The sequence below is a fragment of the Falco peregrinus genome, chromosome 2 (genome assembly GCF_023634155.1).
Source record: "Falco peregrinus isolate bFalPer1 chromosome 2, bFalPer1.pri, whole genome shotgun sequence".
In the NCBI taxonomy this organism is placed as follows: Eukaryota; Metazoa; Chordata; class Aves; order Falconiformes; family Falconidae; genus Falco; species Falco peregrinus.
In genome coordinates this window covers 4,114,234-4,139,265 of record NC_073722.1, presented here as the reverse complement: position 1 = coordinate 4,139,265, position 25,032 = coordinate 4,114,234, and the positions used below count along the sequence as shown (strand labels likewise).

Sequence of the window (25,032 nt, the reverse complement as noted above, 5' to 3'; positions counted from 1 at the left end):
CGGGGGACGTGGGGAGTGAATTCCTCGCTTTGCTTTGCTGGCACACACGGCTTTTGCTTTACCCATTAACCTGTCATTACCCCAACCCACCAGTTTCCTCACTTTTACTTTTCTGATTGTCCCCCTCATCCCATGATGGGGAGTGAGTGAGTGGCTGTGTGGGGCTTGGCTGCTGGCTGGGGTTAAACCTTAACAGGAGAATAGTGAACATTACATGAGAACTAGGGACTAGTAGATAAAATGATCTAGCAGCGAGTTTATAATGACAAGGGATAAAATGATGCAAGGCACAATTAAACTGTGGAAGTTATTGTTGGTTTGGATGTAGCAAGTGTGCTTTAGAGGCAATTTCATAGGGGAAGGGTCCATCAAAGGCTACTAAATATGATGATTTAGACTAAAAGTCCAGGCTCAGAGATCTTTACGCTGCAGGATGGAGACAATATCAATCTATCCTTATCACATTGTTATGTTCTTTTCCTGCTGGGCTAGATAAACTTTTGGCATGGTCTGGCCTAGTGCTGCCATTCTTGTAGCTTTGCAAATGTATACCAAGCTCAGTAGCTTGTATCTCTGCATTGTCTATACATTCCTTTAACATGTACAGTTGCTACCTTTTGTTTACATGGGATTTTGTACAAAATAATACAAAGACTTGAGTATATTGCAGAATAGTCACTTTCCCAGTATCTCTTGCATGGTACTATGTAAAAGAAAAAGTAGACTCTTGTGACTGACCAAAGAATTCAAAGCAGATGTTTGCTAAAGTGAACACAGGTTATCTTTATATTGGGAAATACCATTTGTAATAATCTTCACGATTGTTTTCTTGCAGTCAGAAGCTAAGCTTCTTCACTGTGTTTCATTTAAGCTAAAGCATTCTCTGTTTAAATGTTTGGATCTGCGTTACAGAGTTAGCCCTCACCCTATGCAAGCGTGTTTAGAAAGTACGTGATACTTTGCAGAAGACACTTAGTACCTTTCCAATATGCAGTCATCATCAATGAGTTCAAACAGAAATAACTATCACATAACTATTGCAGAGGTGTGACTGTAGAAGTCTGCAGCAGTTTTCTCTCTCTCTGGGTTGATATTGAACATGGGCAGGCGTTATCTCAATCTACTGATGCAGAATTATTCAGAACTCCTGCAGTCTCACTTCTCTCAGCTATGCTGTATTTCGCAATACATCATGCATTAGATGTGTTAGTGGATTCTGTGCATCTTCCTTTTCACTTCTGCAGGCAGGATTTGACATCTGAGGATGCTGCTGGGTGGCCGCAGTCAGTAGGAGGGCCAGGGGAAAGTGAAGGGAGGAAACTGGTTTTCCTCCTTCCCTCCTGGCATGCATCCCTTCCTCAGGAGTAGCCATAGGCGTCTCTACTTGACTCCCTCCTCACAACCCCCCTGAAGGAACCTGAATAGATAGAGACCTTTTAGCTTGCTTGATGTAAAGTAGGGAAGGTGAGAGGGAGCAGAGAGAAGGGATGGGGGTGAATATGGTACAAGATGACAGTAAGGTGTATATTTAAGTTCTAACTAATACTGGCAAATGTTAATGGTTTAATTTGTTAATGACAGGATGTAATGAACTCTTGAAACTATTAGCTCGCTTATATTTCAGTTGAGGGGGATATTTAAATCTTGGGAGGGAAGAAAAGCTTTTTTTTCCCTTTTTTTTTTTTTAATAGCCAAAGACATCTGCAACGTTAGAGAGAACAGTAGCTTGCTAAGAAAGACCTTCCCTTTCTGCATCTCCTAGCTCCCTGCACCTTAAAAGGCAAAACACTAAAACAGTTTAACACACTAGAATCTGAAGAACAATCGTATTTGAAACAACTACCATAAATTTGTTTAGCTGCTTTTCTCCCTTCCCCCCAAATCTCAGTTACAGCAGATGAGCAAAATGCCACAGGAACCCCACGCTTCCTTCACCTCTCAGAAATTCGCATGGCTCATTTCACACTCTGGCTAGCTTGACGTTAAAAGGCATGTGCAGTTTTCTAATTTACGGTTAACAAGTCCATATTATCTTTGTAATCCCTATTGTCATGCAATAACATTTCCCCACGTAGGTTCAACTGGGTACTACAAATAATTTCTCATAAGTTTACTTGATAATAACAAACACATCTTAAGGAATGAGAGAAAGCTTATTATAATAATTGTTTGCAGGTGTTAAATGAAAAGCATTATAGAAATATGTGTAACACACTATTAAACCAGAATCTCATAATAAGGGATGGATAATGATAAAGAAGTCTACACATTTCACGGCTCAGAAATTAATTTCTTAGACTTCCATCATTCAAGGAAATCACATTCCAATCACTGTTCAGGTGACATGAGTTTTCATACTTACAGTAATCTCCTGTATTGACAGTACATCAGAAATAGTTCCCTGAAGAATAAGACTAATTTTCCAACCCAGTCAACCCTCACTGTGAAGTCTGGATTGGGATGGTGATGGAAAAGTTTCTGCAAAGGTTGAAGTACTGAGCCTTAAAGCATTCTTTATTCTTACGGAGTAATGATGGCAAATCTACCCTCTCTCATTTCAGTCTTTTGAATAAGTCCGTAAAGCAGACATAGGCAGTTTCACCTTGCTGTGCTTGACTCTTTCAGTGCCTTTCCCTTCTAGATCTTGTCCAGCTGCCATTAATCTTACATGACATCTTTTTTTCAAGCTTTTGATTAATCTTACAGAAGTGAAACTGTTAGCAAGGTCTTTCACTCCCAGAAGTACATTTCTTTTGCATACCTGATAGGCTCTTGTTAAAGTTGCTTAAGGAATTACATCCAGTGTTTGAAGCGGGAAGGTATGCAGGGTTGGGTATGTGTGTATGCATTGGTCCTTGCAATACTGAAAAGCTGGGAATGTGCCCACTTGAGGAGGGAGGTCCTGTTCAGAGGGCCAGCAATGGCTGTACCTTCTTCCCACGTGAAAAGATTCTGCATATCCCCTTCCTGGCTTTTCTGAAGCTGCTGAGCTGGCGAGTGCTCGCTGAGTCCTCACCTTCCACTGGTGCCCTCAGCCCAGCATTGCCTGGCTCTTGGCATGCCAGCCCTGATGACCAGGGTGCATCAGGAAAGGTGATACGGCCTTTGTGATGATTTGCTTTGTCTCTGCAGGACTGTCGCCTTCTGCTGTAACTTCTCCACAAGATACTCAGTCGTTTGTTTTGTGACTGCTTTGCTCTAGCAGCATCCTAGCATTCACTGAGGGGCACTGTCTTTGGATGTAACACAGAAACAAATAATGTAGTCTCGTAAATCGTCACCTCTGAATATTGAGTTGGATGCTTTATGAAACAGTAAGGACACGATGAACTAACTCCGTGTGTGTGTGTACGTGTGTTTAAAAGTTATTGTCTTTTTCCCTTCTAAAATGGAAGTGGTCATTATTTTCATCCCTGGTGTACCCCTCTCCATACTGCCTCTCTTCCCTGCCTTTGCAATGGCCTCTAAGTGTCCGTAATTAAAGGTTGCTGCTGCGGATCACAGTAGCGTTCAAGCAGGAGTATCACAACCAGTGCCACGCTGGAGTGTGGAGTATTTGTAGATGTGTCACTTTCATTCACTGGCCTTCTCAGGTGAGCACTACATCTACCCTTCCAGCTCTGTGTGAGGCTGAGGCTGACTTGGTACTGTAGTTTCAATGGGGGAACCAAGGAGGAAATCAAACGGAAGAACAACTAGAATAACTTTAGTAATAAATAAATAAAATTCAGATCACTTCGCTTCATTAGCAGGCCAGAATGTACCTGCTGTCACTCTGTTGCAAAGCTTATGGCACTCATTTGTTGGCGACACAGATAATTATTCAGGGAGAAGTCAACCTCTCTCTACTGTGGTGCTCTCTGAAGCACCCTGAAAATACAAATAATTATTTTTGTCAAAGTTCACTTAAATCCAGACTAGAGTAAGTCAATAGAGAGAACAGTCAGAGTTGTATTCTTTCCTTGGTGCTTCTGTTGGTTTCACTGAAGGGCACATTGGATACGCAAAACCAAAAGATGCTCCAGTGTCGCAGAGAAATGGGTTCTTAGTTGGGTAAGAAAATGCTAACTCCCACAACCTCCAGTTCAAGCAATAAGGTGGAAAGCAAAAGACTGCCAAGCTGAATGAATTAACTCACTTGTAGTAAGATGCTGAAGACACTACCTTGCCAACTTCTGACAGCAGCTATGTTTTACTGGCTGTAACTAAGGTTCAGTTATAGAAAATCTATACGCTGGCTCTTATTTCCATCTTTTGCATATGTATCCGTAAGATGGGAATCTAAAGGTAAGAGAGACCTGTGAATGATTAATGAAAATACTAGGTATTTAAATGAGCAACGACAAATATTTAGCGAACTCTGTGTCTTCAGATTAGCAGAAATTATCGTAGTGTCTGGGGAATGTTATTGGAGACAACTATACTTCAGATGAGCACGCTTTTGGACCCTTGGAGGGGAATAAAGAAGCCCACAACTTGAACGTGCTTATGGCTTGTGAAGGAACTGAAAGTACAGGAGTCAGTCTCTTACAACACACTGACTGCTTTTGTGGGATTAAATTGCCTAATCCGCTCCCAAAGTGCTGCACCTGATATTTCTTTCTCCTTACGCTGACTGTAAAACATTTGGATAATTGTGTGAGCTGCAGAGCTGTGCAAAGACAACAATTCCCTAATACTCTTTGCAGGGGGTAAAGTGTTAGTGTATCTATTGCTGGCCACGGAGGTTCCCAGAAGAGTTAATGTAGTGCTAAAGCTTTTAAAGAAAATATGTATTACTTGCAATGAGATTCAGAATCCTTGTGTTCAGCCTGAAATGGTTTTATGGGGAGTAAAAATTTAATGCACTTACCTGCATAAAATGATACGCATGTTGACCATCACCATTCTGCTTTAGTCTAGGCAAAAATCCATTTGCAAAATGAGGTTTGAGTTAGTTTGAATGAGGTGATCTTCAATGCTTTAAGCAGTATTACTGAAACTGTATGCACCTGATCGTGACCTGCACTGTATTCTTGATGGGCATTGCCTGTAATGGGAGGTGGGAAAGCTCCATGTCTCACACAACTGGCTGATGAAACCATCAAATGGCAACAGCAGCAAGTGTAAGATGTACTGAGCTGTGTGTCTATGGCAAGTGCCTAGCATCAGGCAAGCTGATGCTCCAGAGAGGCTCTGCTGGCTCCAGCATGAGGCAGGCACTGGCAAAGTGACCAGAAGTCTCTCTTCTCTGCAGCTCAGTTCCTCATGTGCTGAGATTATTTTAGCTGCTTCAGCCTCTGAAGGATGGCGTCCCTGAATGCTACGTACATCAGGCTTTAAAGTGTATGGGGGGGGGGGGGGGTGGGGGGGGAGGAAAAAGAAAAAAAAATGCTCTACACTCAGTCAAAACCCCTGCTAAACTCATCCTCACCTTCATTACCTTTAAGCACGCTGGTCAGTGGTACTTGTACCCACTCTTCCTTTTCTTCTTGACAAGCTTGGGTTAGACAAGCACTGCCCGTGCTGCGGAGCCTGCCAGGGTGAGCAGGGGAAGGAGAAGGGACAGAACTGTCCTGGAGCAGCTTGCTTGTGCATGGGCCCCGTGGCACTGGCTGGGGAGGTCCCTGGCAGGCAGTTTCCCTGCCCCAGTGGCTTGGGGGGCAGTGGCTATCACCACTGAAACCCCTTGAGATCTGTTGTTTCAGGCTGTTGCAGGTATTGGCAGACGTTTTTTGTCATTGCAGTGTAACAGTGCACCCTGGGTTTATGTTTCAAATTACCCTGAGCAGTAGGGGAGAAACTGATGGGAGCCCAGTTCTAGCCCTTAGGCTTTGCAGTAACTCTGACATGTCACCTTCTGTGTAGGCACAAGTCTACCAAAGTAAAGTTATTCTGGGAATGAGGCATTTCTAGATGTGAGAGAAGGAAAGAAATAACGGTGGGGAGGAAAAGTGTGAAAGAAGCACAAGGGAGATAAGACTAAGGCAGTTACTGACCCAAGAATTTACATATCCCAGTTCAGGCAGAAGATCATTTCTCGTTTTCTGAGTTTGCTGAGGTTTTCATAAGATCAGTAAGTTCCAAGTAAAGACATTTCAGACCTTGTTATTATCCTGGCAATAAAGCAAGTAATTTTTTTTTTTCTTTTCTTCTCTTCTATTCCCCACTGGAAGAACAAGGATTCTTTTACAGCCTTGCACAGGATAGTATAAGGGAGCTTTGCTTGCTCTAAGTTAGTGCATGGTTAATAGTAAGTTGCAGAACATAATTGGCAGATCTTACTGATGCAGCAGTCTGAATGCTTCTGATTGATTGCTGAAATTTAAAGGCTGGCATACTGCTCCAGCTGTGGTCAACATTAGCAAAATGAATGACCTTCACATGCCTGATCTTGTGCTGTCACACTGTATTGACTGTCAGAATTAAGAGCAGAGAAGAAAATGTTAAATGTTCACCCAGAAGAGAAGTACAACAGGCTTCCAGTAATAGTCTGGCAATAACCATAATTTTAAAGTCAAATAAGCACGTAGGCCCTGAATGAGCAGGAGCACTTCTGAAGTGTAGTTGTTTATCTGAAAAAAAAGTTACTCAAATGGCATTGTGGTGTTTCTCATTGAATGTTGTGATGGTTTCCAGAACTAGCGCTCTTGCTCTGAACAGAGAGAGGGGAGAGAAATGACACTGCCAAATCTGAAAATAGTCTGGAATCTGAATGAATGCAGGGTTGGTCTTCTTTCTTTTGCCTAGTGGATGGACAAAGTTACAGCCTTGCTTGCATCAATTTGTGACCAGTGTTGGCAGTAATATCCTTGGTGATTCCTGTTGTTGTGCATGGTAATTTTTGGACCAGGTGTAAGCTGTTGGACTGGGCTGGTACACCAGCAAAAAGGAAATAGATCATTGTTCCTCACGTTGACTCTTCGCAGCCTGTGACGGGAAAAACACAAGGGTTAGAAATTAAGACTTAAAACAGAAACGGGGAAGAAGAAATCTCCTTCCAGTGAAATTTCTTAATGATTTCAAAATCCTGCAGGATTTTGGAAACGTTCAACAAGTGATGTTATGTTTTTCCATCACCCGATAACCCATCACTGCTGAGCAGCGTGAACACATGCACACGTGTACAACCCAGAGGTGTTTTCCAGTCTTTCTTGACTTCATTGCCTATATGCAAGAATGTACTCATCTACGTATTTCTGTTCTCAGTTCACACTGCTCAGCTCCCTCCCGTACAGGCTGTGATGTTACATCTGTGGAGGGGAATAGTAGGCAAATGGTCTCCTCGCTGACCCTGTCGACAAGCGCAAGTGTAGCTGACATGACCGCAGGAAAAAAAGCAGCGTTTCCTAATGGGGTAATGGCATAATGGTATCTTGCTTTGATCAGACAGGTACTAGGCAGTCCTGGCCCCGGGAGCACTGAGTGCCAAATGTTGTTAGACACTAAGTGTATACACTCAGTGCCATCTGGGACATGGGCTCTAGGAAAGGGGACACTGAGCTGCTGTAAGCTGCTACCTTGGTGTTGCTGAAGTCCTAGGGCAGGTAGGGTTTATGCTGGCTGATGATCTGCCTGGGTTCATTATGGTGGAGGGATGTCTAGGATTTCATTTTCTACGGTACTTTCACCATACCCGTCTCCTTTTCCCCTTAAGAGTCAGTCAAAACAAAGCCCATTTTAAAAGAAATGAATGTAGAAAATGCAAAACATAAGGGCCTCTTACAAAGCGTCTTTTACAGTGCTGGGGACATAAAACAGGGCAGTGGAAGATAAGCCATTATGTATGTTGAGGAAGTCTAAGAATAAAGATTATAGGCAAACAGTCTACCTTTCTTTACAAGGCCTTGATTTACATCCCTGAAATCTCAAATTTAGCTATTACAATGAAGTCCTGTTGCACACAGAGCTGCTTTTTTATCACCACTTAAAATCTAATTAATCCGTATTGAAGCACAAAGATTTCTGTTGTGTTTTAGGGTGAGGGGTCATAGAGCCCTCTTTGTTCATCCTCAGGCTTGTAATCATCAGGCATTGGGATATAATTTTACCAAGCAAATTGGAAGGTAACAGATCAAATCCTTATCGGAAAGCCTAACTCATGGTTTAGTGAAGTCCTTCGTCCTTTATGTGAAACTTTATATTCATGACAAACAAAAAAGGGTTTCAGAGCTTACAAAGGGTTAATAGCAAGGGCTTATATTTGGGGCAGCAGAGAACTAAAATCATCACAGCTTCCACCATCACTCAAGGTAGCGGTTCTTCCAGAACTGCGGGGGAGACCTTCCTCCTCAAGCTTTCAGGACTCTGCTCTTATAATGGCCTTGGTCTATCCAGTGATGCAATTAAGTGGCATCCTGTTCTCTCTGTTGGGATGGGTCCTGTCCTGTCTCACGACCTATTTACCCCAGTGGAAAAATCTTAACTTGGAACTGAATGAAATGGAGATCTGGACCATGGGACTCTGGCAAGCTTGTGTTGTCCAGGAAGAAGGGGGCATGCAGTGCAAGGACTTCGATTCTTTCCTAGCTTTGCCTCCAGAGCTCAGGATTTCTAGGATTTTGATGTTTTTTTCCAATGGATCGGGGCTTTTGGGCCTTTTGCTCTCAGGATTGGGGTTGGACTGTTTGAAAATTGGTGAAAGACAACAGGAACAAAAGAAACGGCTGTTGCTGTTTGGAGGAATGCTCTTCTGGATATCGGGGATTACAGCTATTGTCCCAGTTTCTTGGGTGGCCCATTCCACAGTCCAGGAATTTTGGGATGACAATATACCAGATATTGTTCCCAGGTGGGATTTTGGGGAAGCGTTATTTATTGGCTGGCTTGCTGGATTTTGTCTTATATTAGGTGGATCCCTACTTAATTGCACAATCTGTTCAACTGAAGTCCATCCATCTTCGGTCCATTATGCAGTAGCAGAACAGCAAGATCAGTGTCAACACTTGGAAACTGAAACTAGGCCTTAAAACGGAAGGTTTTAAGCAGTACAGAGAGACTGTCCTATCTTTTCCAAACTCTAGTGCAAGCCAGAAGCTTGTTCCAGTAGTAATTCAAAGGACTCTTTGTTACCTAGCTGATTTCCTAAACTTATGTCTGTTCTCTCCGTAACTGGTACTGGAAGGCGGCGTGTTTTCTCACCTGGAGGACCGTTTAAAACTTTGTTTCACAGCAGAATGCTGAAGTTTTCATAGACCACGCAGAAAAGGTGCTTTTGCTTTCTCAACTGCAGTGTAAAATCCTGAAAATGAATATGCATGTTCCCTTGCAGCTTGGCTTTTAACCAAAATGTGCTTCCTTTTCATATTAGCCGATTAAATGAGCCTCAAAGTTTGACTCCCTGTTGCAACTTTCCACTTACCTAACGCAGTGACCTACAAACTTGCAGTTCTCATGTCCTGAACAGTCTCAATACATGCATCAAATTGTCTTTCTGCATACTTAAGAAACTGTTATGCTAAGAAAACTAGGTTGCTGAAGTTCTAGCGAGCTTTGCAAATGTCTCTTTTGTGCACGGGGTGTTACGGTGTGGGTGCTTCATACCCAAGAAGTTGTGTTTTCCCAGTCTAGCACATTAAGCTGCCATACAAGTTACTCCGAGTGTTTCTGGCACCTGCGTACTTTATGCACCAAAAGTAGGCTGAGAAATGCTGCTTTAAAAAATACTCACCCTGTCTTCTTCAGGTATTGAGGCATTATGCATCCTAACAAAGGCTCCTTCAGCTCCATTCACTTACAGCAACGCATTGTTCTGAACGTATAACCTTTGACTTTGAACAGATTGTACTTAACCAGCCCCAAAGCAGACAGCTTCATTTGCTGCAAGTGGAAGTGCATCACTGGGGTATTAAAACTTCATTTAAAAATGAACCCTGAGAGGCTGAAACTAGCAGAGCTGCTGTAATGCTTTAGCAGACTGATGGAAAGCAAAGGAGATGCTTTTCTTAAAAAAACGAGAACAAAACTAATGAAAGGTGAGCCCAGCTGTAGCCACACCCTTCAGCCACCGGTTTACTACTTCCCTATCCCCCAAACACTGCACATAGAACCAGGCAACACCAAGCAGGAGGGGGAGGAGTATTTCATGCTTTATAAAGCATTGCTTTAACTTTTGCTTGTGTTCAGTATGACAAAGAATTGAGCAGAACAGTGTCCGCAAAAGGAAGCGCTGTAATGCTTCTGTGGCTGCTGACAATGAACTTGGTCCACAGATGCAGGCTCCAGTTAGCTGGATTTCTTTTGTCTGTGCTAGGATGGATTTTAACCAGTACCGGTAACTATTTACGACTGGAAAAATCTCAGCTTAGCCCAAAATGTGCTGGAGCTTTGGACCGTGGGACTGGCAAGCCTGTATAGCCCAAGCTGTAGGAGGAACACAGTGTAAAGATTGTGATTCTTTCCTAGTTCTGCCTCTAGAATTCAAGATTGCCAGGATTTTAGTATCTACATCAAATGGACGAGGACTGCTGAGCCTTGTGATCTCCAGTCTTGGTTTGGACTGCCTAAAGATGGAGGATACAGAGCAGAAGCTAGAGAAACAGCTGTTACTACTTGGAGGAATACTCCTGTGGCTGGCTGGAGTTCTGGCCTTAGTCCCTATTTCTTGGGTTGCCCGTACTATAATGCAGGAATTTTGGGATGAAGACATCCCAGAGATTGTGCCCACATGGGAAACAGGGGATGCACTGTTTGGTGATTGGTTTGGTGGATTTTTTTTTTTTTTTTGGTTATAATTCTAGGGGGATCTCTACTCCTCTCCACAATCGCTTACCATCTGACCATCAATTACCAGAGCAGTATGCAATGGCAGATATGCAAGACACCCATCAACATCTGAAAACAGAAGATTTTATGAGGGCAGATATCAGGTTTTCAGATTTCTTACTCTTGCATTACAGTTAAGAAAGGTCTGCTGAATAGACAGGTTACTGTTTACAAGACTGGGGGGAGAGATTGTGTCTTACTAAGTAGTTCCTTTAATTACTACTTACACTCAATTTTAATTACAGTAATTGACGAGCTATGGAGATCTAAGTCACCACTGTATTTCCCCAAAATCTGATCAACTGCAGATTTTGTTTTTGTAGTTTTGCCTTTTTTTTTTTTTTTTTTTTTTTTAAGGAGACTATAAAATCTTAATCTGTAGGCATGCACGGAGACTTGACCAGATTTTAAGTGGCAGAACTCCTACCTGGGGCGGCTTTAAACAATGTCTTTTTTACAGAAATAGTTTATGTTCTGAAACATTCTGTAGTCCCAGTTCAACATGCATTACAAAAACCTAATACCTTGAATGAAGATCCCTGGACCTGCATCATTTTCAGCAAACTAAATGTTGTCAGACAATGTCATGTAATAAGAGATTCTCTGGGTGGCAGTGGTGGGGAGAATATGACCAAACATATCCCTGCACAATCTCCCTTTCTTTAAGGAAAGCCAGTATTTCAGAGTAACAATGAGATATGTCCAGTGAAGAGGTAATAGTGCTCGTTGCTAGTGCAGTTTTTACCTAATGAAGGTAAAGAGCTAACTTCAAGTATATGAATCTGTTTCTGTGTAACTTATCCTACGACTCGCCAGTGATTGATGTGAACTTTCTATAAATCGCAATGATTTTACACTGACAAAGCTACAGCAGCCATCTGTTTCTGCAAAGAACATATAAAGACATAGAAGAGCAATAAAAGAATACAACACGGGTCTGGAAAAGAACTTTGTTAAAAAATGTATTTTCCAATCACTGAAACACATGGAAAGTGCAGAGACAAATCTATGTGACGTACTTGCATACTCTTACAGACAAAATTAGAACAGAAACCATTCAGAATATAACCTGATTAAATATTTAGTTCAGTCCTGAGCATTTGATATTTAATACAGTATAAACATAGCAATAGAAAAAAATAAATCTTAAAATTATTTGATTTGTGTTCTTTTACAATTTCTGCTAAACTTTGCTCATTCAGCCAAATATTCTTGTACCAGCAAATATTTAATTTTGATATATGCAACTGCAGTGACATTGGTACCTGGAAATAGAACTAATTACATTCGTTACATTTTGCTGTGCAGAGTAAATTCCACTTCAAGACTAATATTTATAATTTTAAATGGATGGGGATTTATTTGTGTTATTGTATTATTTTAGCTTATTGAGTGTTTCAAGTGTGAACAAACTGAATTAGAAAAAAACCCCAAAACTCCAAATGTAAATTGTTAAAAGCTGCCTACTAAAGTTGAGCAATCTGGAAAATGAGGAGCATGAATAAGTTTAAGTCTGTCACTTTTAAATTAATTTTGCAAGCTAAAGCCAGAAATACTTAAATTTTGATGTCACCTCATGCTTACAAATCAGATAATACTTTTTCTTTGAAAATTATTCAACATGTGAGAAGAAACAGCTAATCTGGCAAGAATTTAGATAGCTCTAAATATTTTTCACAATAGCATCCTTAATGTCAAATATTTTTATGGCCAGAACTGAACTATATTAAACCAAACATAAATAAAAGACTGTAAATAAATAAAAGAAAAATCATAAAGTACACCTCTAAACATCATTCTACAAACAACTTATATAATCAAATTGAGAAGTTGAAACTGTCAACCTTCATTTCACCTCTACATTAAATAATTCCAGATTTGGTTTTGTTATTTTGTTGGGTTTTTTTTTAAATTGACCTTTCAAACATGAATGTTATCTCAGACCCAAGAAACAAAAAACAAATGGGGCATTCATAAAGGATGTTCAATCAGTCATCTTGCCCAAAATAGCATGTTTGGCTATACAGTTAAGTGAACGGATGCATTTGTGCATAAGAAAACCCTTGGGTGTTACACAGACCTCTCATCTCAGAATTGTCATTTTGAATTTAAGACAGCTGCTATCATACCGTGGTTATATTTGCTGCCACTTTCTCACCAAGTAATTATAGCCTTTTTGAAAGATGAAGTCCATGCATATGCGGCTTGTTGCTTGGGGAAGAACACTTTCGCCAGTGAATTAAATATATCTGAGTGCAACATATTAAGTAGAAAATGAAATAATTCCGTTATCTGCACTGTCCACCTACTTACACAGTACCCACAGGAGGTAAGACCCCAACTGCTTTACCAAGACTGGGCTGCTTAAACACCTACATCTAATGTTCTGGACTTCTAACAGAATACATCCAAGTTGATGCTGCTTCCTAGCAGGCTGCTTCATGTAAGACAAATTTGAAATCTGCCCTTCACATTATTTATTAAACCTGTGCACCCTCACCTGCATACAGGGACTTCTAGGCAGGAGCTTTTCTTTTTCAGAAAGGGTTTACCTTACCAACAAGACTTCTGGTATCTGACTTAGTATGTGACAGATTTTTCTCCTGGTACAAATACTTCAATGAAACATCTTCGTATTTCTAAACCTAACAAACACTTTGACGTGTTCGTAGTTGGCAATAAGACAGCCCTAGGACAAAAGATTAACACAGAGAAACCCTCATTTTTAAGCATACAGTGGATATAACTATTCTGATTTCAATGTTGGTATTATGAATTTGATTCAGCTTCCAGTTCAGAAAACAGCTGCCCCTTTTCGTAGTCTCATAATAAGCTTTCAGGGTTTCTTGTCTGCCTTACCTTTCTCACTCTCCCACAGATGCAAGAAACCTTTTAGTGCAGGTTGAAATACTGTACATTCACAAAACTAAACTCTGAACTCCGTCTCCTCCTAGAAGTTATTAAAAAACAAAACCAGAAGAAGTTTTTTTCAGAAACAAAATTCCAATGTGGGTGATGAATCTACTTAGCAGCTGTTGCGAGGCAGCCTTGATGTTTTGGAAAGGAGCTTACACTTGTCATTAACTTTAAACTATAAAAGTCACACTCTTGTACAAAAATATTGCATGGCAAAACAGCCATCTTCACAGTCTGCTCACATGAAAATAGTGAAAAGATAAAACAATCTTCTGTTGAACGTAATATTTCTCAACAGTGCAGTTCAACAGGATACATGCTTAGTACTGCCTTTGTTCCTTTGTTCCATCTTTACAAAATAAACACACACATGCAATACATACAAACTGTACAAAATCAGCATCAGTATACCAAAATTAATCTACTTTGGTTTTTGGGTTGTTGGGGGTTTTGCCATTTTTTTTTTAAGCATACAACAATTCAATTCACTATATTTTACAAATAAACATATCAATAGTGAATGTAAAATAGAAGATCTTTAAAAGCAGGTCACTGGAACTACAAAGTTCATCTGAAAAGAGATGAACAACTGTAAAAACACTTCAATGAAAATGCATTATTATACATCATCAGCTGGAAGGGCTGGTATACTGATCTTTGCTCTTGTGAAGTATGCAATCTTCTCCCTGAAATTAGAAAACAAGTTATTATTTTACTATTTATGGCATGCCTCCAATGGTGTCTGCTGTAGAGTTGCTAACGTTTGAGCACAGTTCTTAAAAATACAAGTTTGGAAAACAAACAGTAAGGAAAATACGCAGTGAATGTGTTTACAAGTGTAGCATTCTGACATAATTCCCTTCTTAGGCAGACTTCTGTAAAAAGCAGCTCCAGTTTTGAAAAAGAAAACCACATCAATATTTCATTAATAACTGCAATGGTAAGACTGAAGTATTGACCTAGTCACTGAATTTCCTATGGTGGTATTTCAGTGCTGGGGGGTGGCGAAAAGGCAAAATAAACCATTGTAGCCTGACTTGGGGAAGGGTCTGGAGGAGGCTCGGAGAAGCAGAATTTCCAACCCATTTTCTAGTTGCTTCCCTTGTGCTGTTACCTTTTCTGTCTCCTACCAACCGAGAGACTACTGAAGCATAGCGAGTTGACACCAGCTTGTCTGCCGGCAGCCTGGAAAGCAGATGATGAGTATTGGGGGCTTAACAATTAAAGCTCAGAAGGGTCCTTCTTCTTGGGAGCTTCAAAAATGCCTCTGTGCGATGAGTCTGTGAGGCCGCAGCACCGTAGCAAGCCCAACTAGCAGGGCGCATACAAGTCAGCCTTGGGAGGCAACTATTTGCCCAGTTGACTAAACCACGTCTTCCACTGGCAAAGCTTGAGTTCGCATCGAAAACAGTAGCTCAGAGCAAAACCAGCTACGTGAACTGGATTCCTTGGCTAGCTGTGTGCTGATTAGACGATAAAGGAGAATGGAGTCTTACAGTAGGACCTTCCCTGCAGGGGAATGATGTCGTGAGCCCTATTACGTGTTCCTGTCAATTTGGGCAGCAGTCTGTGATGACTGTTAAATGACCAGCGTCGACCAAACCTCTTTTTCAACATTTGCACAGGAAGTGAAAACTGTTTGAAGATGCTCTGAATGTCATACTGAAGTGACCGGCTCAGCTTCCTTGCTGAGGAACCCTTTTCCTTTCTCTCTTTTCGCTTTGATTCTGCATCACTTACAGTTGCGGTTTGCAGTATGTGCCTCACAGGCCCCACTTTGCTTATGGATTTCCCAAACTGCTCATAACAGGCTGGCTTGAAAAAGGAAAAAAAAATAATCCTCCAGCTTACTAGGAGCTGACTTAAATTTCCTATTGTGCTGGTTAAACCAAGACATCTACACAGGAATCCAGAAATCAAGCTTTTAAAAAGTGACAAAACAGATCAAATTAGCTTGCAGTACTGTTTCTATGTGGAAGAGTAAGCATTGCATTTTTCAATCAACAGTTTCATATGTATTTTTATATAGAAGTGTGGCCTTTGGGCTGCTAGTCTGCCACTTACTGCCCAGCCTTTTAGGAATTTAGACCAGTTAGAAGAAAGGTTTGAGATAGAAAGCGTGCAATCTGGCTTACGGTAAGCAAGAACACTTGATTAATTGCTTCATGTAATCAGTTGCTGTTCCCGCAACCAAAAGGAGGAGGGAAACAAAAAGGAGGAGGGATTCTAGATCCTTCTTGAATAATAAGTCTTGAGTAAGGCACAAGTATTTAACCAGTTTCCTGATGAGATGTATACTGTTCTACTTCTGGAGGCGTGATTTGTTTCCAGTACCTGCCATCACTGGAAAAGATCCCGTTACTTAAAGCCCACTGTCTGTCTGCTGTGGGGGACGTGAGCCACGGCGATGGTCACACACGTCCTTGCCCACAGCAGATGCCACGCAGAGGTCTGAAACTTTTCACTCTGCTTCCTCACGCCACAGCTCAGCTGCCATACTGCCACCTCTGCCACGTAAGCAAGTTACCGAGCCCTGGTCCTTTGAAACTCCAACTTTGAGCTATGCTAGAAATGCACAATGTTTCTTGCAACTCAAAGGCGTGTGGATTTTTGACTAATATTACAAGGCGTGTCTGGTTATATTTAGAAGTAATTCATGTTACTTCACCACATCAAAGAGTAGAAAAGCAGAACAGGCCATACCTGAATGACTGCACCTGCAGTGGCACTTTCTGGCTCTGCTCCCGTAAGCGGCATACATCCTTAGAAGCTTTCCTCATCAATTTCTCAGCGCTTAAACCTTGTTTCTGTTCTTCTTTTGACTGTTCAGCCTGTAAACAGGAAAAATAACTCTGTCTTGCTAATAACGAACAACTACTCATTTCAAAGAAATGACAAGCAAAACACCCGGCAGTGTTAGGTTTACAGTTGGACTCAATGATCTTAAAGGTCTTTTCTAACCTAAATGATTCTAGGAAAATCTCTACAAAGAGTCAGCAAGACAAAAGACTGACATCACAAGCCTAAGCCATGGGTATGAAATAAGGTATCAGAACTTTTCCTAAAAAAAAAATAAATGAAACACATTCCATGCCATCATGGGTGGCTACTAGGTGTTCTAAATTTCGATGAGGCATTTCTTAAGGCTTTAAGTTAGACAATACCTAAATTTGTATGAGTAAATGTCTATCCAAATATCTTTTTAGAACTGGGAGATGGGGATTCTCTTTCCATGTAAAACACTTTTCTATCCTAATGAAAGCTGTCAGGAAAGTTGCCTATGCCTACTCTAAAATGTCAGACAGAAAAACCAGAGAAGGTGTGCTCTCAAAATACACTTTCAAATTTTGTTGAGTTGTTAGCAAAGTTAATATTCGTGAACTTTTGTATTTTTATTCATGACACAACACCTGTTTTGCATGTGAGGCTCACTTCTTTCATCTTCATTGCAGAGGTGTAAAAGACAAGGAAAGCGAACGGACCACCAGTGGTAACTGAGATCAAGGATCTTTCTTGACCTGTTGTGCAGCTACATACCCACCAGTAAGTTACACTATTTCTGTACCTCAGTATTGCTGGCTCTATTACATATGTCTTTACCAAGCACTGCTGTGTCAACAGGACAGTTGCAGTGGTACCATCCACCATTGCAGCGACAGACTGCTATCAAGGGTTGTATTTTGTTTTTTTAAAAAATTTATCAGGGTTTCTGAATGCTAGTAATTGTAACAGCAGACCTTTTATGTGGGCAGTTACCTGGATTTCTTAGGCAAATGTGCACTGTTCATATGCAGATGAGTCCCCTAACCCACCATTATCACCCCCATCACGTGTGAGATGCAGGGCATGGGCAGTGCAGCACTGTGTGTACGCTTAGTTTAATTTCTAGACTGCAGGGACTGTCAGACAGATGTTATTTACTGCATTTTGAATTTTGCCAGCCATCAGAATTTAATAGAAGCAGTTTACGTTCTGAAATAATTTTTAAAGTTCTTTAGAGGTTAATTTTTGATGCTCAACTTTAGGCACTCAGACTTGAAAAATGTCGGTATGTTACCTCAAAGTTAACACACACATCCAAGCCAGAAATAGCAATCTTCAGACTTGGTTTGTAACTCAGGAGTTCGCGTCTCCAGTTCTGAATTCAACCCAGTAGACTCCCAAACAACAAAACCAACTAATTAAAAAATGTTAGTCCATACTATCAGTTTCATACTGGGTATTCAGAGCGATCTGTTCGCAGCAGGATAGTGGTACCCTCTGTCTGTTGAAATGCACTCCAGTGTTTTATATGAAAGTGTTTCACATGAAAGAGCACCACCCTTTCAAAAAGTCGCTCAAAATCCAGTCAGCTTGTACTGCTGGTTTTTTCAGTCCCCAGCTCCAAAATAGCTAGGATTTAAAAATGAAATTAACTTATAAATACTGTTTTCCTTATTAGTTAGTGAACATAAATTTGCAGGCTGCAACTGGTAGTGCCTTAATTAATTTTACATATGTCACTGGCCATATGTTTTATCAGCTCCCCTAGTTAATATTTATCATCAAAGCACTAAACATACAATATTTCAAAATTTTCTAATTTTATCTTTTCTTTAACTACATATGAGATTCTTGTGACTACCACATTTCAGGTTAACACCATAGATGACTTCTTTGTTTTCATACTCCCTATTACTATGTACTCCTTTCTCTCTTTCTTTTTTTTTTAAAATTCCTTTTAATTTTTTAGGATGCTCTCAGAGAAACTTCCATTTCTGCCCAGTGTCTCTAAGAGTGTGCATCTGAGAAGATATGTACATGACCAGGTTTATATTCACATCACGTTCTTTGCATGATTTATAAAGATAGTGAATCCTCCATCTATATGAAATACAGAAAAACACACCGATACATGGGCCATACATTCAATAACTGCCAAAAATCTGGCACTTATCCGCCAAAGCGAAGTGCCAGACAGGAATCTCTGTGTCTGCACTTAGCTTAAGCTGAAACGCTAATTCCTGTCTTGTTCTGCAGTGGTTTTTGTATAGAATAAAGTGAATCTGAAGAAAAACTGTTAACCGCTAAACACCAGAACACTGGAACAAGGATGTATTTGTGGTATTAATGACATAATTACTGATTACCTCTACTTCTCTACTAGAAGATGTACTAATAAAAAATAAGGATGATCTTTACAGACATGTACAGGAATCTTTTTTGGACATACACAAAGAGAAAGTACATCAGAGGACTTGAGGTCTCTGAAAACTTACTCGCATGGAGATTTAAGACTCAGATATTGAAATACTACATGACTTCCCATAAAAATTCAATCTAAACAAGAGAAATGCTTCTGGTGCACAGAATTACCTACTGTTTTCTGATGTGCAGGTACCAGTGGGTTTTACATACTTGCTGTACTTCGGAAGGTGTGGTGCGGTAGGGAGGGGAGGGAAGGTATGGAGCCTCTGGATTCGGCTGCAAGCAGAGTAACTGCGTGCTAGCAAGCAGCCACTGATTTTCAACATCCCCCACATCTGCGGTTTCATTTTTCACTTGAGACTCTCTCAATTTCTCTGGCACTTCCAGCTGCTGCATTAGTCTGCGCCATTATAATGCCTGCAGGATCTAAAAAATAATCTATGACAATGTTCTCCAGGCTGCTGTGTTTTGTTAACCCAAGAGGAAACACTGACAGCAGAGTACAGCATTCTCAGGGTTGTTTTGCTCCACAGGGTAAGGCTGCAATGACTTTAAGGGCAGAAAAATTTCCAGAAACTTTGTAAGCACTCTTCAAAGGGGTGGAGTGGCTGTGATCATTGTTCTGACTTTTCACTTGGAGAGAAGGACTTAAATGCTGTGCTGCAGCCTGCATATATTTTAGGAATTTATATCATCACAGTGTGTGTTATGGTGTTCATCACTGACACAAGAGACATAAAATATGACAAACCTATCTGCTGCCTTGAAAGAGCCAGCTGAAATAAGAAAGTGCAAATCCAAAGGATTTAAAATGTTACATGTTGCAGAGGCATACTCTATTCCAGTGGGAATAGCTTTAGAGTGGCAGTAGTTTTAAATTAAATAAACAATTAAAAATTTTCATTTCTGTCCTGCATCCAGCATTACGTATAAACTACTAAATAAATTTAGCTGTGCTTTTTTAAAAGCTACTCTTTTTATGGGTTAAAACTTAGAAAAATCAAATTCATACAACGGAATCACATGGTAAAAACCCACAAACATTGCGCTGACTTATCCCATTTTGCCCAAGGGTTTTTCGGGATACTTGTCAATGCTCAGCCTAAACTCTGCTAGTATTTTATAGGCATTTTAGAACTCTGCTAGCTATAGGCAACAGCAGATGCCAAGGAACGAGAGACAGGGAGACACAGAGGACAGAACAGGGCATAAACGTAAGAGCTAGGAGCACATACTGGGAAATAGTTTTCTTTCCTAAGGTATCAAACGATCAAGGACTTCTTGAAGTAGGTGATATCATTATGGTTAAAGATCTTGGATGGATTTTTCTTCCATGAATTTATCAAACTGCTTTTTGAACCTATGCAAACTTGCAGCGCTCAGTGTTCTGTGCAAAACATTTTTACTCTTTCTAAATATTGTGCTACGTTTGCTTGCATTTAACCTGCCACTTCTTCAATTCCATACTTCCCGTATAATAAAACAAAGATTAATTGCTCTCCTCCACCTCACTCATGGTTTTATAGCCTTCAGTTGCAGCTACTTAGCCACTCCTAACATGGAAGCTGTTTCCTCCTTTGACCATCCTTGTTGACCCTACGCAGGTTTTATTATCCACTTTGAGAAGGAGAACCAGAACTGAACAATGTTTAAGCTACAGGCATAATATGTATTTCTATCATAAAACAATGATTTATTTTGTTCCAGCTTCTTTTCATAGTAATTCCTGTCCTATTTGCTTTTTGACATTTGCTGATCACTGCAATGTTTCTGCTGATGTTTTTGTTTCTTGTATCTGGAGCACCTCATTCCTAACATCTAATTCAGAGCTCAGCTTTGTATGTGTAAATATTGGAATCATCCCTTCCCTCCTCTACACAAGGCTATTTACTGACATTCAGCTTTTAAAAAAAACCAAAACAACAAGACCAACAACTATTGCTTACATATTAGGAGGTCCTCTGCACCTTGTTAAAACTGCTTTCCATTTTTATTGCTCTGAATAACTTGGTATCATCAAAACACTAATCTCTATTGACTAGAAATAGCTAAAGAGTACAAATGCCTCTTGGATATCACTAGCAACCTCCCCTCACTGAAAACTGGTGTACACCGACTGATGTAGGTGGGAAGGGAGTTCCAGGGGGCACCTACTTCAACCTCCTGCTCAGCGTAGGTGAAGCCAGAGCCAGATACTCAGGGTCTTGTCCAGTTAGGCTGTGAACATCTCCAGCTGTGGAGGCTGGGCTTTGCGGGGTTTTTTTTGGCTGGTTTTTTTCCTCCCCTAACAACCTCTCTGGGCCCCTATTCCAGTGTATGATCACCCTCACAATTTAAAAAAACAACCTCCCCAAATCATAACAAAACCCCCACAACATCCAGCTTCTTAATGTATCTTGCTGGGATTTTCCACGCTCCAACTTTTCACTGTTGCCTCTCACTCATTCTGTCCTGTTTCTTGTCTTTTATCCACGAGGGCATCCCATTACCTTATGGCAGTTTAGAGACAGTGCATATATACTCGTATTGTTTTAGAGACCATCGCACAGAGAATAGAAATTGGGTTTCCTTTGCCAAAACTAGAAAAAGTAGGTCCTGCATAAGGAAATGAGCCTTTCCCATATGCCCCTACCTCTATATGTAACAGTCACTGCCTGTCCCTACCTGTTACAAACATCTTTTGGCTACAAATTCTCTGCATTCTGCAAATCACCTGCCACTGAAGGACAAAAAGCAATATGCATGTCTGTAGAAGTACAGCTAGGACCTGAGAATTTTAAATTAACTTTTAAGTAAATGCTAGTTTACTAGACCACAAGTATTACTCCAAATAACAGAGTTTCTACTCTGAATTACTGAAGTCTTTACAGGGCAGAGAAAAACGCTACCTCAAATTGTAGTTTTAAATGCTGTAGTATTGACTAATAAAGAAATATTATTTACACTACACAATTCAGAGTTGTAATTAGTCAGATGTGAGCTTCTGTAAAAACCTTAAACATGACAGACTGACTAACAAATTTATAGAAAAGGTAAGGAAGGGCATATGTGCATTCACTCACACAGTACCTGCATGCTGCTCATACCTGTTTTTCAGCTTGTTTCAAGAGTTTTTGGAACCGTTCATCCTCTAGCACACACAGGGGAAGGTCTGTCTCTCCTCTGCCTTTCATTTCCTCAAGCTTCTGTTTGAGATCCCGCAAGGCCTGAAGCTCATCATTCAGACGATTCTGTCTTGTGCGTGATGCCTGGAGGTCCAGCTCCAAGTCAAGGGAAGTGCGTATGGGGCACTCTTGCGTAGCTCTTCGCATGATGGGTTGGCAAACAGGCTGAATCATTTGGGAGACAGAACAATAAAAATTAACATCTAGAGAGGCTACTGTAGGGTTTGACATAATACGGTCTGAAAAGCTTGAGTATTTTTTAGTTTTCTTTAACAGAAAGCTGCTATGATGAGACCCAAGTCCAAAAATTCATCTGTTCTAGAATTTTTCTTCAGTCACTAGCTAAAAATAAATGCAAAACTTTCTCCAGCCAGGTGTACAATGATATATTTACAGGTTAAAACTGAAAAAAACTGTTCTGATCCCCACAGGAACACAATGCCTAGAGACCAACACTATACAGACTTCCCCGCAGATTTCAACTAGTTTACGTATTTTTATAAAGATTTGCTTTTTCAAGGCCTAAGCAAACACGTAATGTTACAAGCTCTGTAAACATGCATTTCTTTAGTGTATTTCACATTTTTTACTGTCCTTTTCACAGTGACTTTTCATATGAGTAAGTCAGGCAGGAGAAGCCATCCCAGACTATTCAGTATTTCTTCCTTATGCCAACTGTAATCCTGCTACCCGTTAACAACCCTTCCGCAGAAGTGGGTTTTTAGTTACAACTGAAATGAAAACGTAACTCTCAACTGGCGTAAGAATGAACTTGTCACGGTTTAACCCCAGCCAGCAGCTAAACCACACAGCCGCATACCCCCCCTCGCCCAGCAGGACGGGGGAGAGGATCCGAAGGGTAAGCGAGAAAACTCTGGGCTGAGAGAAAGACAGTTTAACGCAACACAAAAAAGGAAGAAAACAAACAAACAAATACATAAAATGCAAATGATGCACAGCACAATTGCTCACCACCCACCGACCGATGCCCAGCCAGTTCCTGAACAGTGGCTCCCCACCAGCTTTCCCCCCAGTTTATCTACACCGAGCACGATGTCATATGGTACGGAGCACCCTCTTGGTCAGCTGGGGTCCCGGCTCTGTCCCCTCCCAACTTCTTGTGCCCCTCCAGCTCTCTCGCTGGCAGGACAGGAGAAGCTGAAAAATCCTTGACTCAGTGTAAACGCTGCTTGGCAACAACTAAAACCATCAGTGTGAAATCGACATTGTTCTCATCCTAAACCCAAACCACAGCGCTGCGCCAGCTACTAGGAAGAAAACTAACTCTACCCCAGCCGAAACCAGGACAGAATTCCATACGAGAGAAGTACAACCTTCCGTCCTTCTGCTACTCAAACACTCTTGGAGAATAATAAATCCCCTTTAAAAGGGCATCTGAATCCTTGCATTTCCACCAAAATTTGCTCAAGACAGCTGTTGCTGATGTTGACCTTTCTGCAGCGTAAGCCATCTTGGGTCACTTCACAGTATTTGGTTTATTTAACCCAGAGCCCTTTGACTACTGTAACAAGCTGAAGTTGAACCGTAAATGCCGTGATGCTGAGCACCAGTGTCTCGCTGCTTGCTTCAGCCACAACTGGAACAACGTAAGCTTTGGTGGGGGGGGACGAAGTAGGACTGAGACCACTGTGTTGAGATTTCAACTTGAAACTACACAGGACTACATGTGGTACGTGCATCGCTTTTGCTGGAACAGTTGAAATGAAGCATATCGTTTAAGTTGTTGTTACTCCTTCTCTCCCCACGCTTTGTTTTAAGCCATATCCAGGTAACGCAGCACGTACCTGCTTAACTCTTAGGCTCCGCCGTTCTGTGGCATTTCTGACAAAGAGCGACTTTTTGGCTAGTGTTGAGCTGTCACTGTCACTTCGATTCAACTGTCAAAATGTACATAACAAACAGCGATATAAGGCATCTTCATATACAAGTAAAATCTGTATTGATATAACCAGTTAGAAAACCTCAGTGTTGATATACATGTACGTCACTCTTAATATAAAGTAAACAAATTTTCAAGTAGAATAAGCACCTACTCTAAAATTCTATTCCTAAACCAAGACAACCGTTGATCTTACTAAATGAGTAGTAAGCTGACTCTTTAAGAATGCAAGGAAGGTAACTATAGTTATTAAGTACTGCCAAAATCAGCCTGGCTGCAGATTATAAACTATGGATTTCATTTACCTGGGGCAGGCTTTTAACAAATTTACTACAGGGAAGGTAAATTACTGTAGACATGCACCTGTCCAATAAACAGTATTTTTGTATTATTATTATTATTTGTCACAGGTATAGGTGTGCCTACAGCTTCCTTCAGAAGCACTTCCTGCTTCTCAAAAATACACATCACGGCGCAGCGGTCGTTTCTTCTTAATTATAGCATTAATTCCACATACATCAGTGCAGGCTGACTGTTAGATGCATCAGCATATGTGGTGGTAACCTTCAGAGAGAACAGAAGCATCTATCTGCAGAATATTTATTCCACCTCCTCAGAAAAGGTGAGACAAGGAAGACTCATTCTGCTAATAATTCAACAGCCAGAGCCAGAGCCCCGAAGCATGCTTACACAGAACCGACTGGGAGCTGCGGGAGAGAAATACAACCGCTTGCAGTATGAATACACCTCTCCAGAGACAAATCTGTCTTTTCACCGTGGAGCCACTGCTGGGAGCTCTACCCCTGGATACGCACAGGTGGCTATCAGCACTGATGTTCTTTAAGCACTTTCCAAGGGAGATTTTTCAAAGGCACTAACAGACTTTGGGTCTGTCCTTCAGGCCTCAAAAATCCTCCTGTGTTTTGTAACATCACACGAGTAGGTGCTTTCTTAAAGCTCGGCCATCTCTGCTGAAAAGAGCAGCCGGTGGAGAGCCGGAGCGTATCCAGCGGGTGCTCTCCTCTAAGCGTAGCACCACAAGGCCTGGAAGGCTGGACCCTGTGCGGTGCCAACTGGGGACTGGGACTGGGGAGACCCGCGCCGTTCAGCCCTCTCCGTGGC

General features: G+C 41.1%; 3 protein-coding genes and 1 long non-coding RNA gene across 9 annotated transcripts in view; 3 read left to right on the top strand and 1 right to left on the bottom strand.

Moving 5' to 3' along the window:
- The window catches only part of LOC114010317 (uncharacterized), a 64,262-nt gene that overhangs the window by 11,772 nt on the left and 27,458 nt on the right, over positions 1-25,032 (top strand). For 2 of the 3 annotated variants that reach the window (XR_008745667.1, XR_008745669.1), the window contains exon 2: positions 17,112-17,202. This is a non-coding gene — a long non-coding RNA (uncharacterized LOC114010317). Of the gene's footprint in view, positions 1-17,111; positions 17,203-18,391; positions 18,840-25,032 lie in introns of those variants that run through there. The other variant, XR_008745668.1, reaches the window with a different exon arrangement.
- On the top strand, positions 8,183-9,327 carry LOC101912484 (claudin-22-like). Its single transcript, XM_005230826.3, has one exon. It carries the CDS (start codon positions 8,298-8,300, stop codon positions 8,946-8,948), a length of 651 nt encoding a protein of 216 aa, XP_005230883.1. The 5' UTR covers positions 8,183-8,297; the 3' UTR covers positions 8,949-9,327.
- LOC129782561 (claudin-22-like) lies at positions 9,369-10,994 on the top strand. Its single transcript, XM_055795131.1, is given in 5 exon segments — positions 9,369-10,262; positions 10,264-10,317; positions 10,319-10,706; positions 10,709-10,748; positions 10,751-10,994. Coding segments are annotated over 5 exon segments (723 nt in total). The 5' UTR covers positions 9,369-10,152; the 3' UTR covers positions 10,882-10,994.
- The window catches only part of WWC2 (WW and C2 domain containing 2), a 104,832-nt gene continuing 91,489 nt past the window's right edge, over positions 11,690-25,032 (bottom strand). For all 4 annotated transcript variants that reach the window (XM_027777401.2, XM_005230825.4, XM_027777406.2 and 1 more), the window contains exons 20-23: positions 23,816-23,908; positions 21,933-22,175; positions 16,363-16,490; positions 11,690-14,345 (exon numbers count right to left, since the gene is read on the bottom strand). In XM_027777401.2, the coding sequence (XP_027633202.2) occupies positions 14,279-14,345; positions 16,363-16,490; positions 21,933-22,175; positions 23,816-23,908 (531 nt within the window). In that variant the 3' untranslated portion in view covers positions 11,690-14,278. The remainder of the gene's footprint in view (positions 14,346-16,362; positions 16,491-21,932; positions 22,176-23,815; positions 23,909-25,032) is intronic.

Excerpts from the sequence above, each read along its gene's own strand:
- LOC101912484 (XM_005230826.3), top strand. The coding sequence starts at position 8,298 with ATGGCCTTGGTCTATCCAGTGATGCAATTAAGTGGCATCCTGTTCTCT.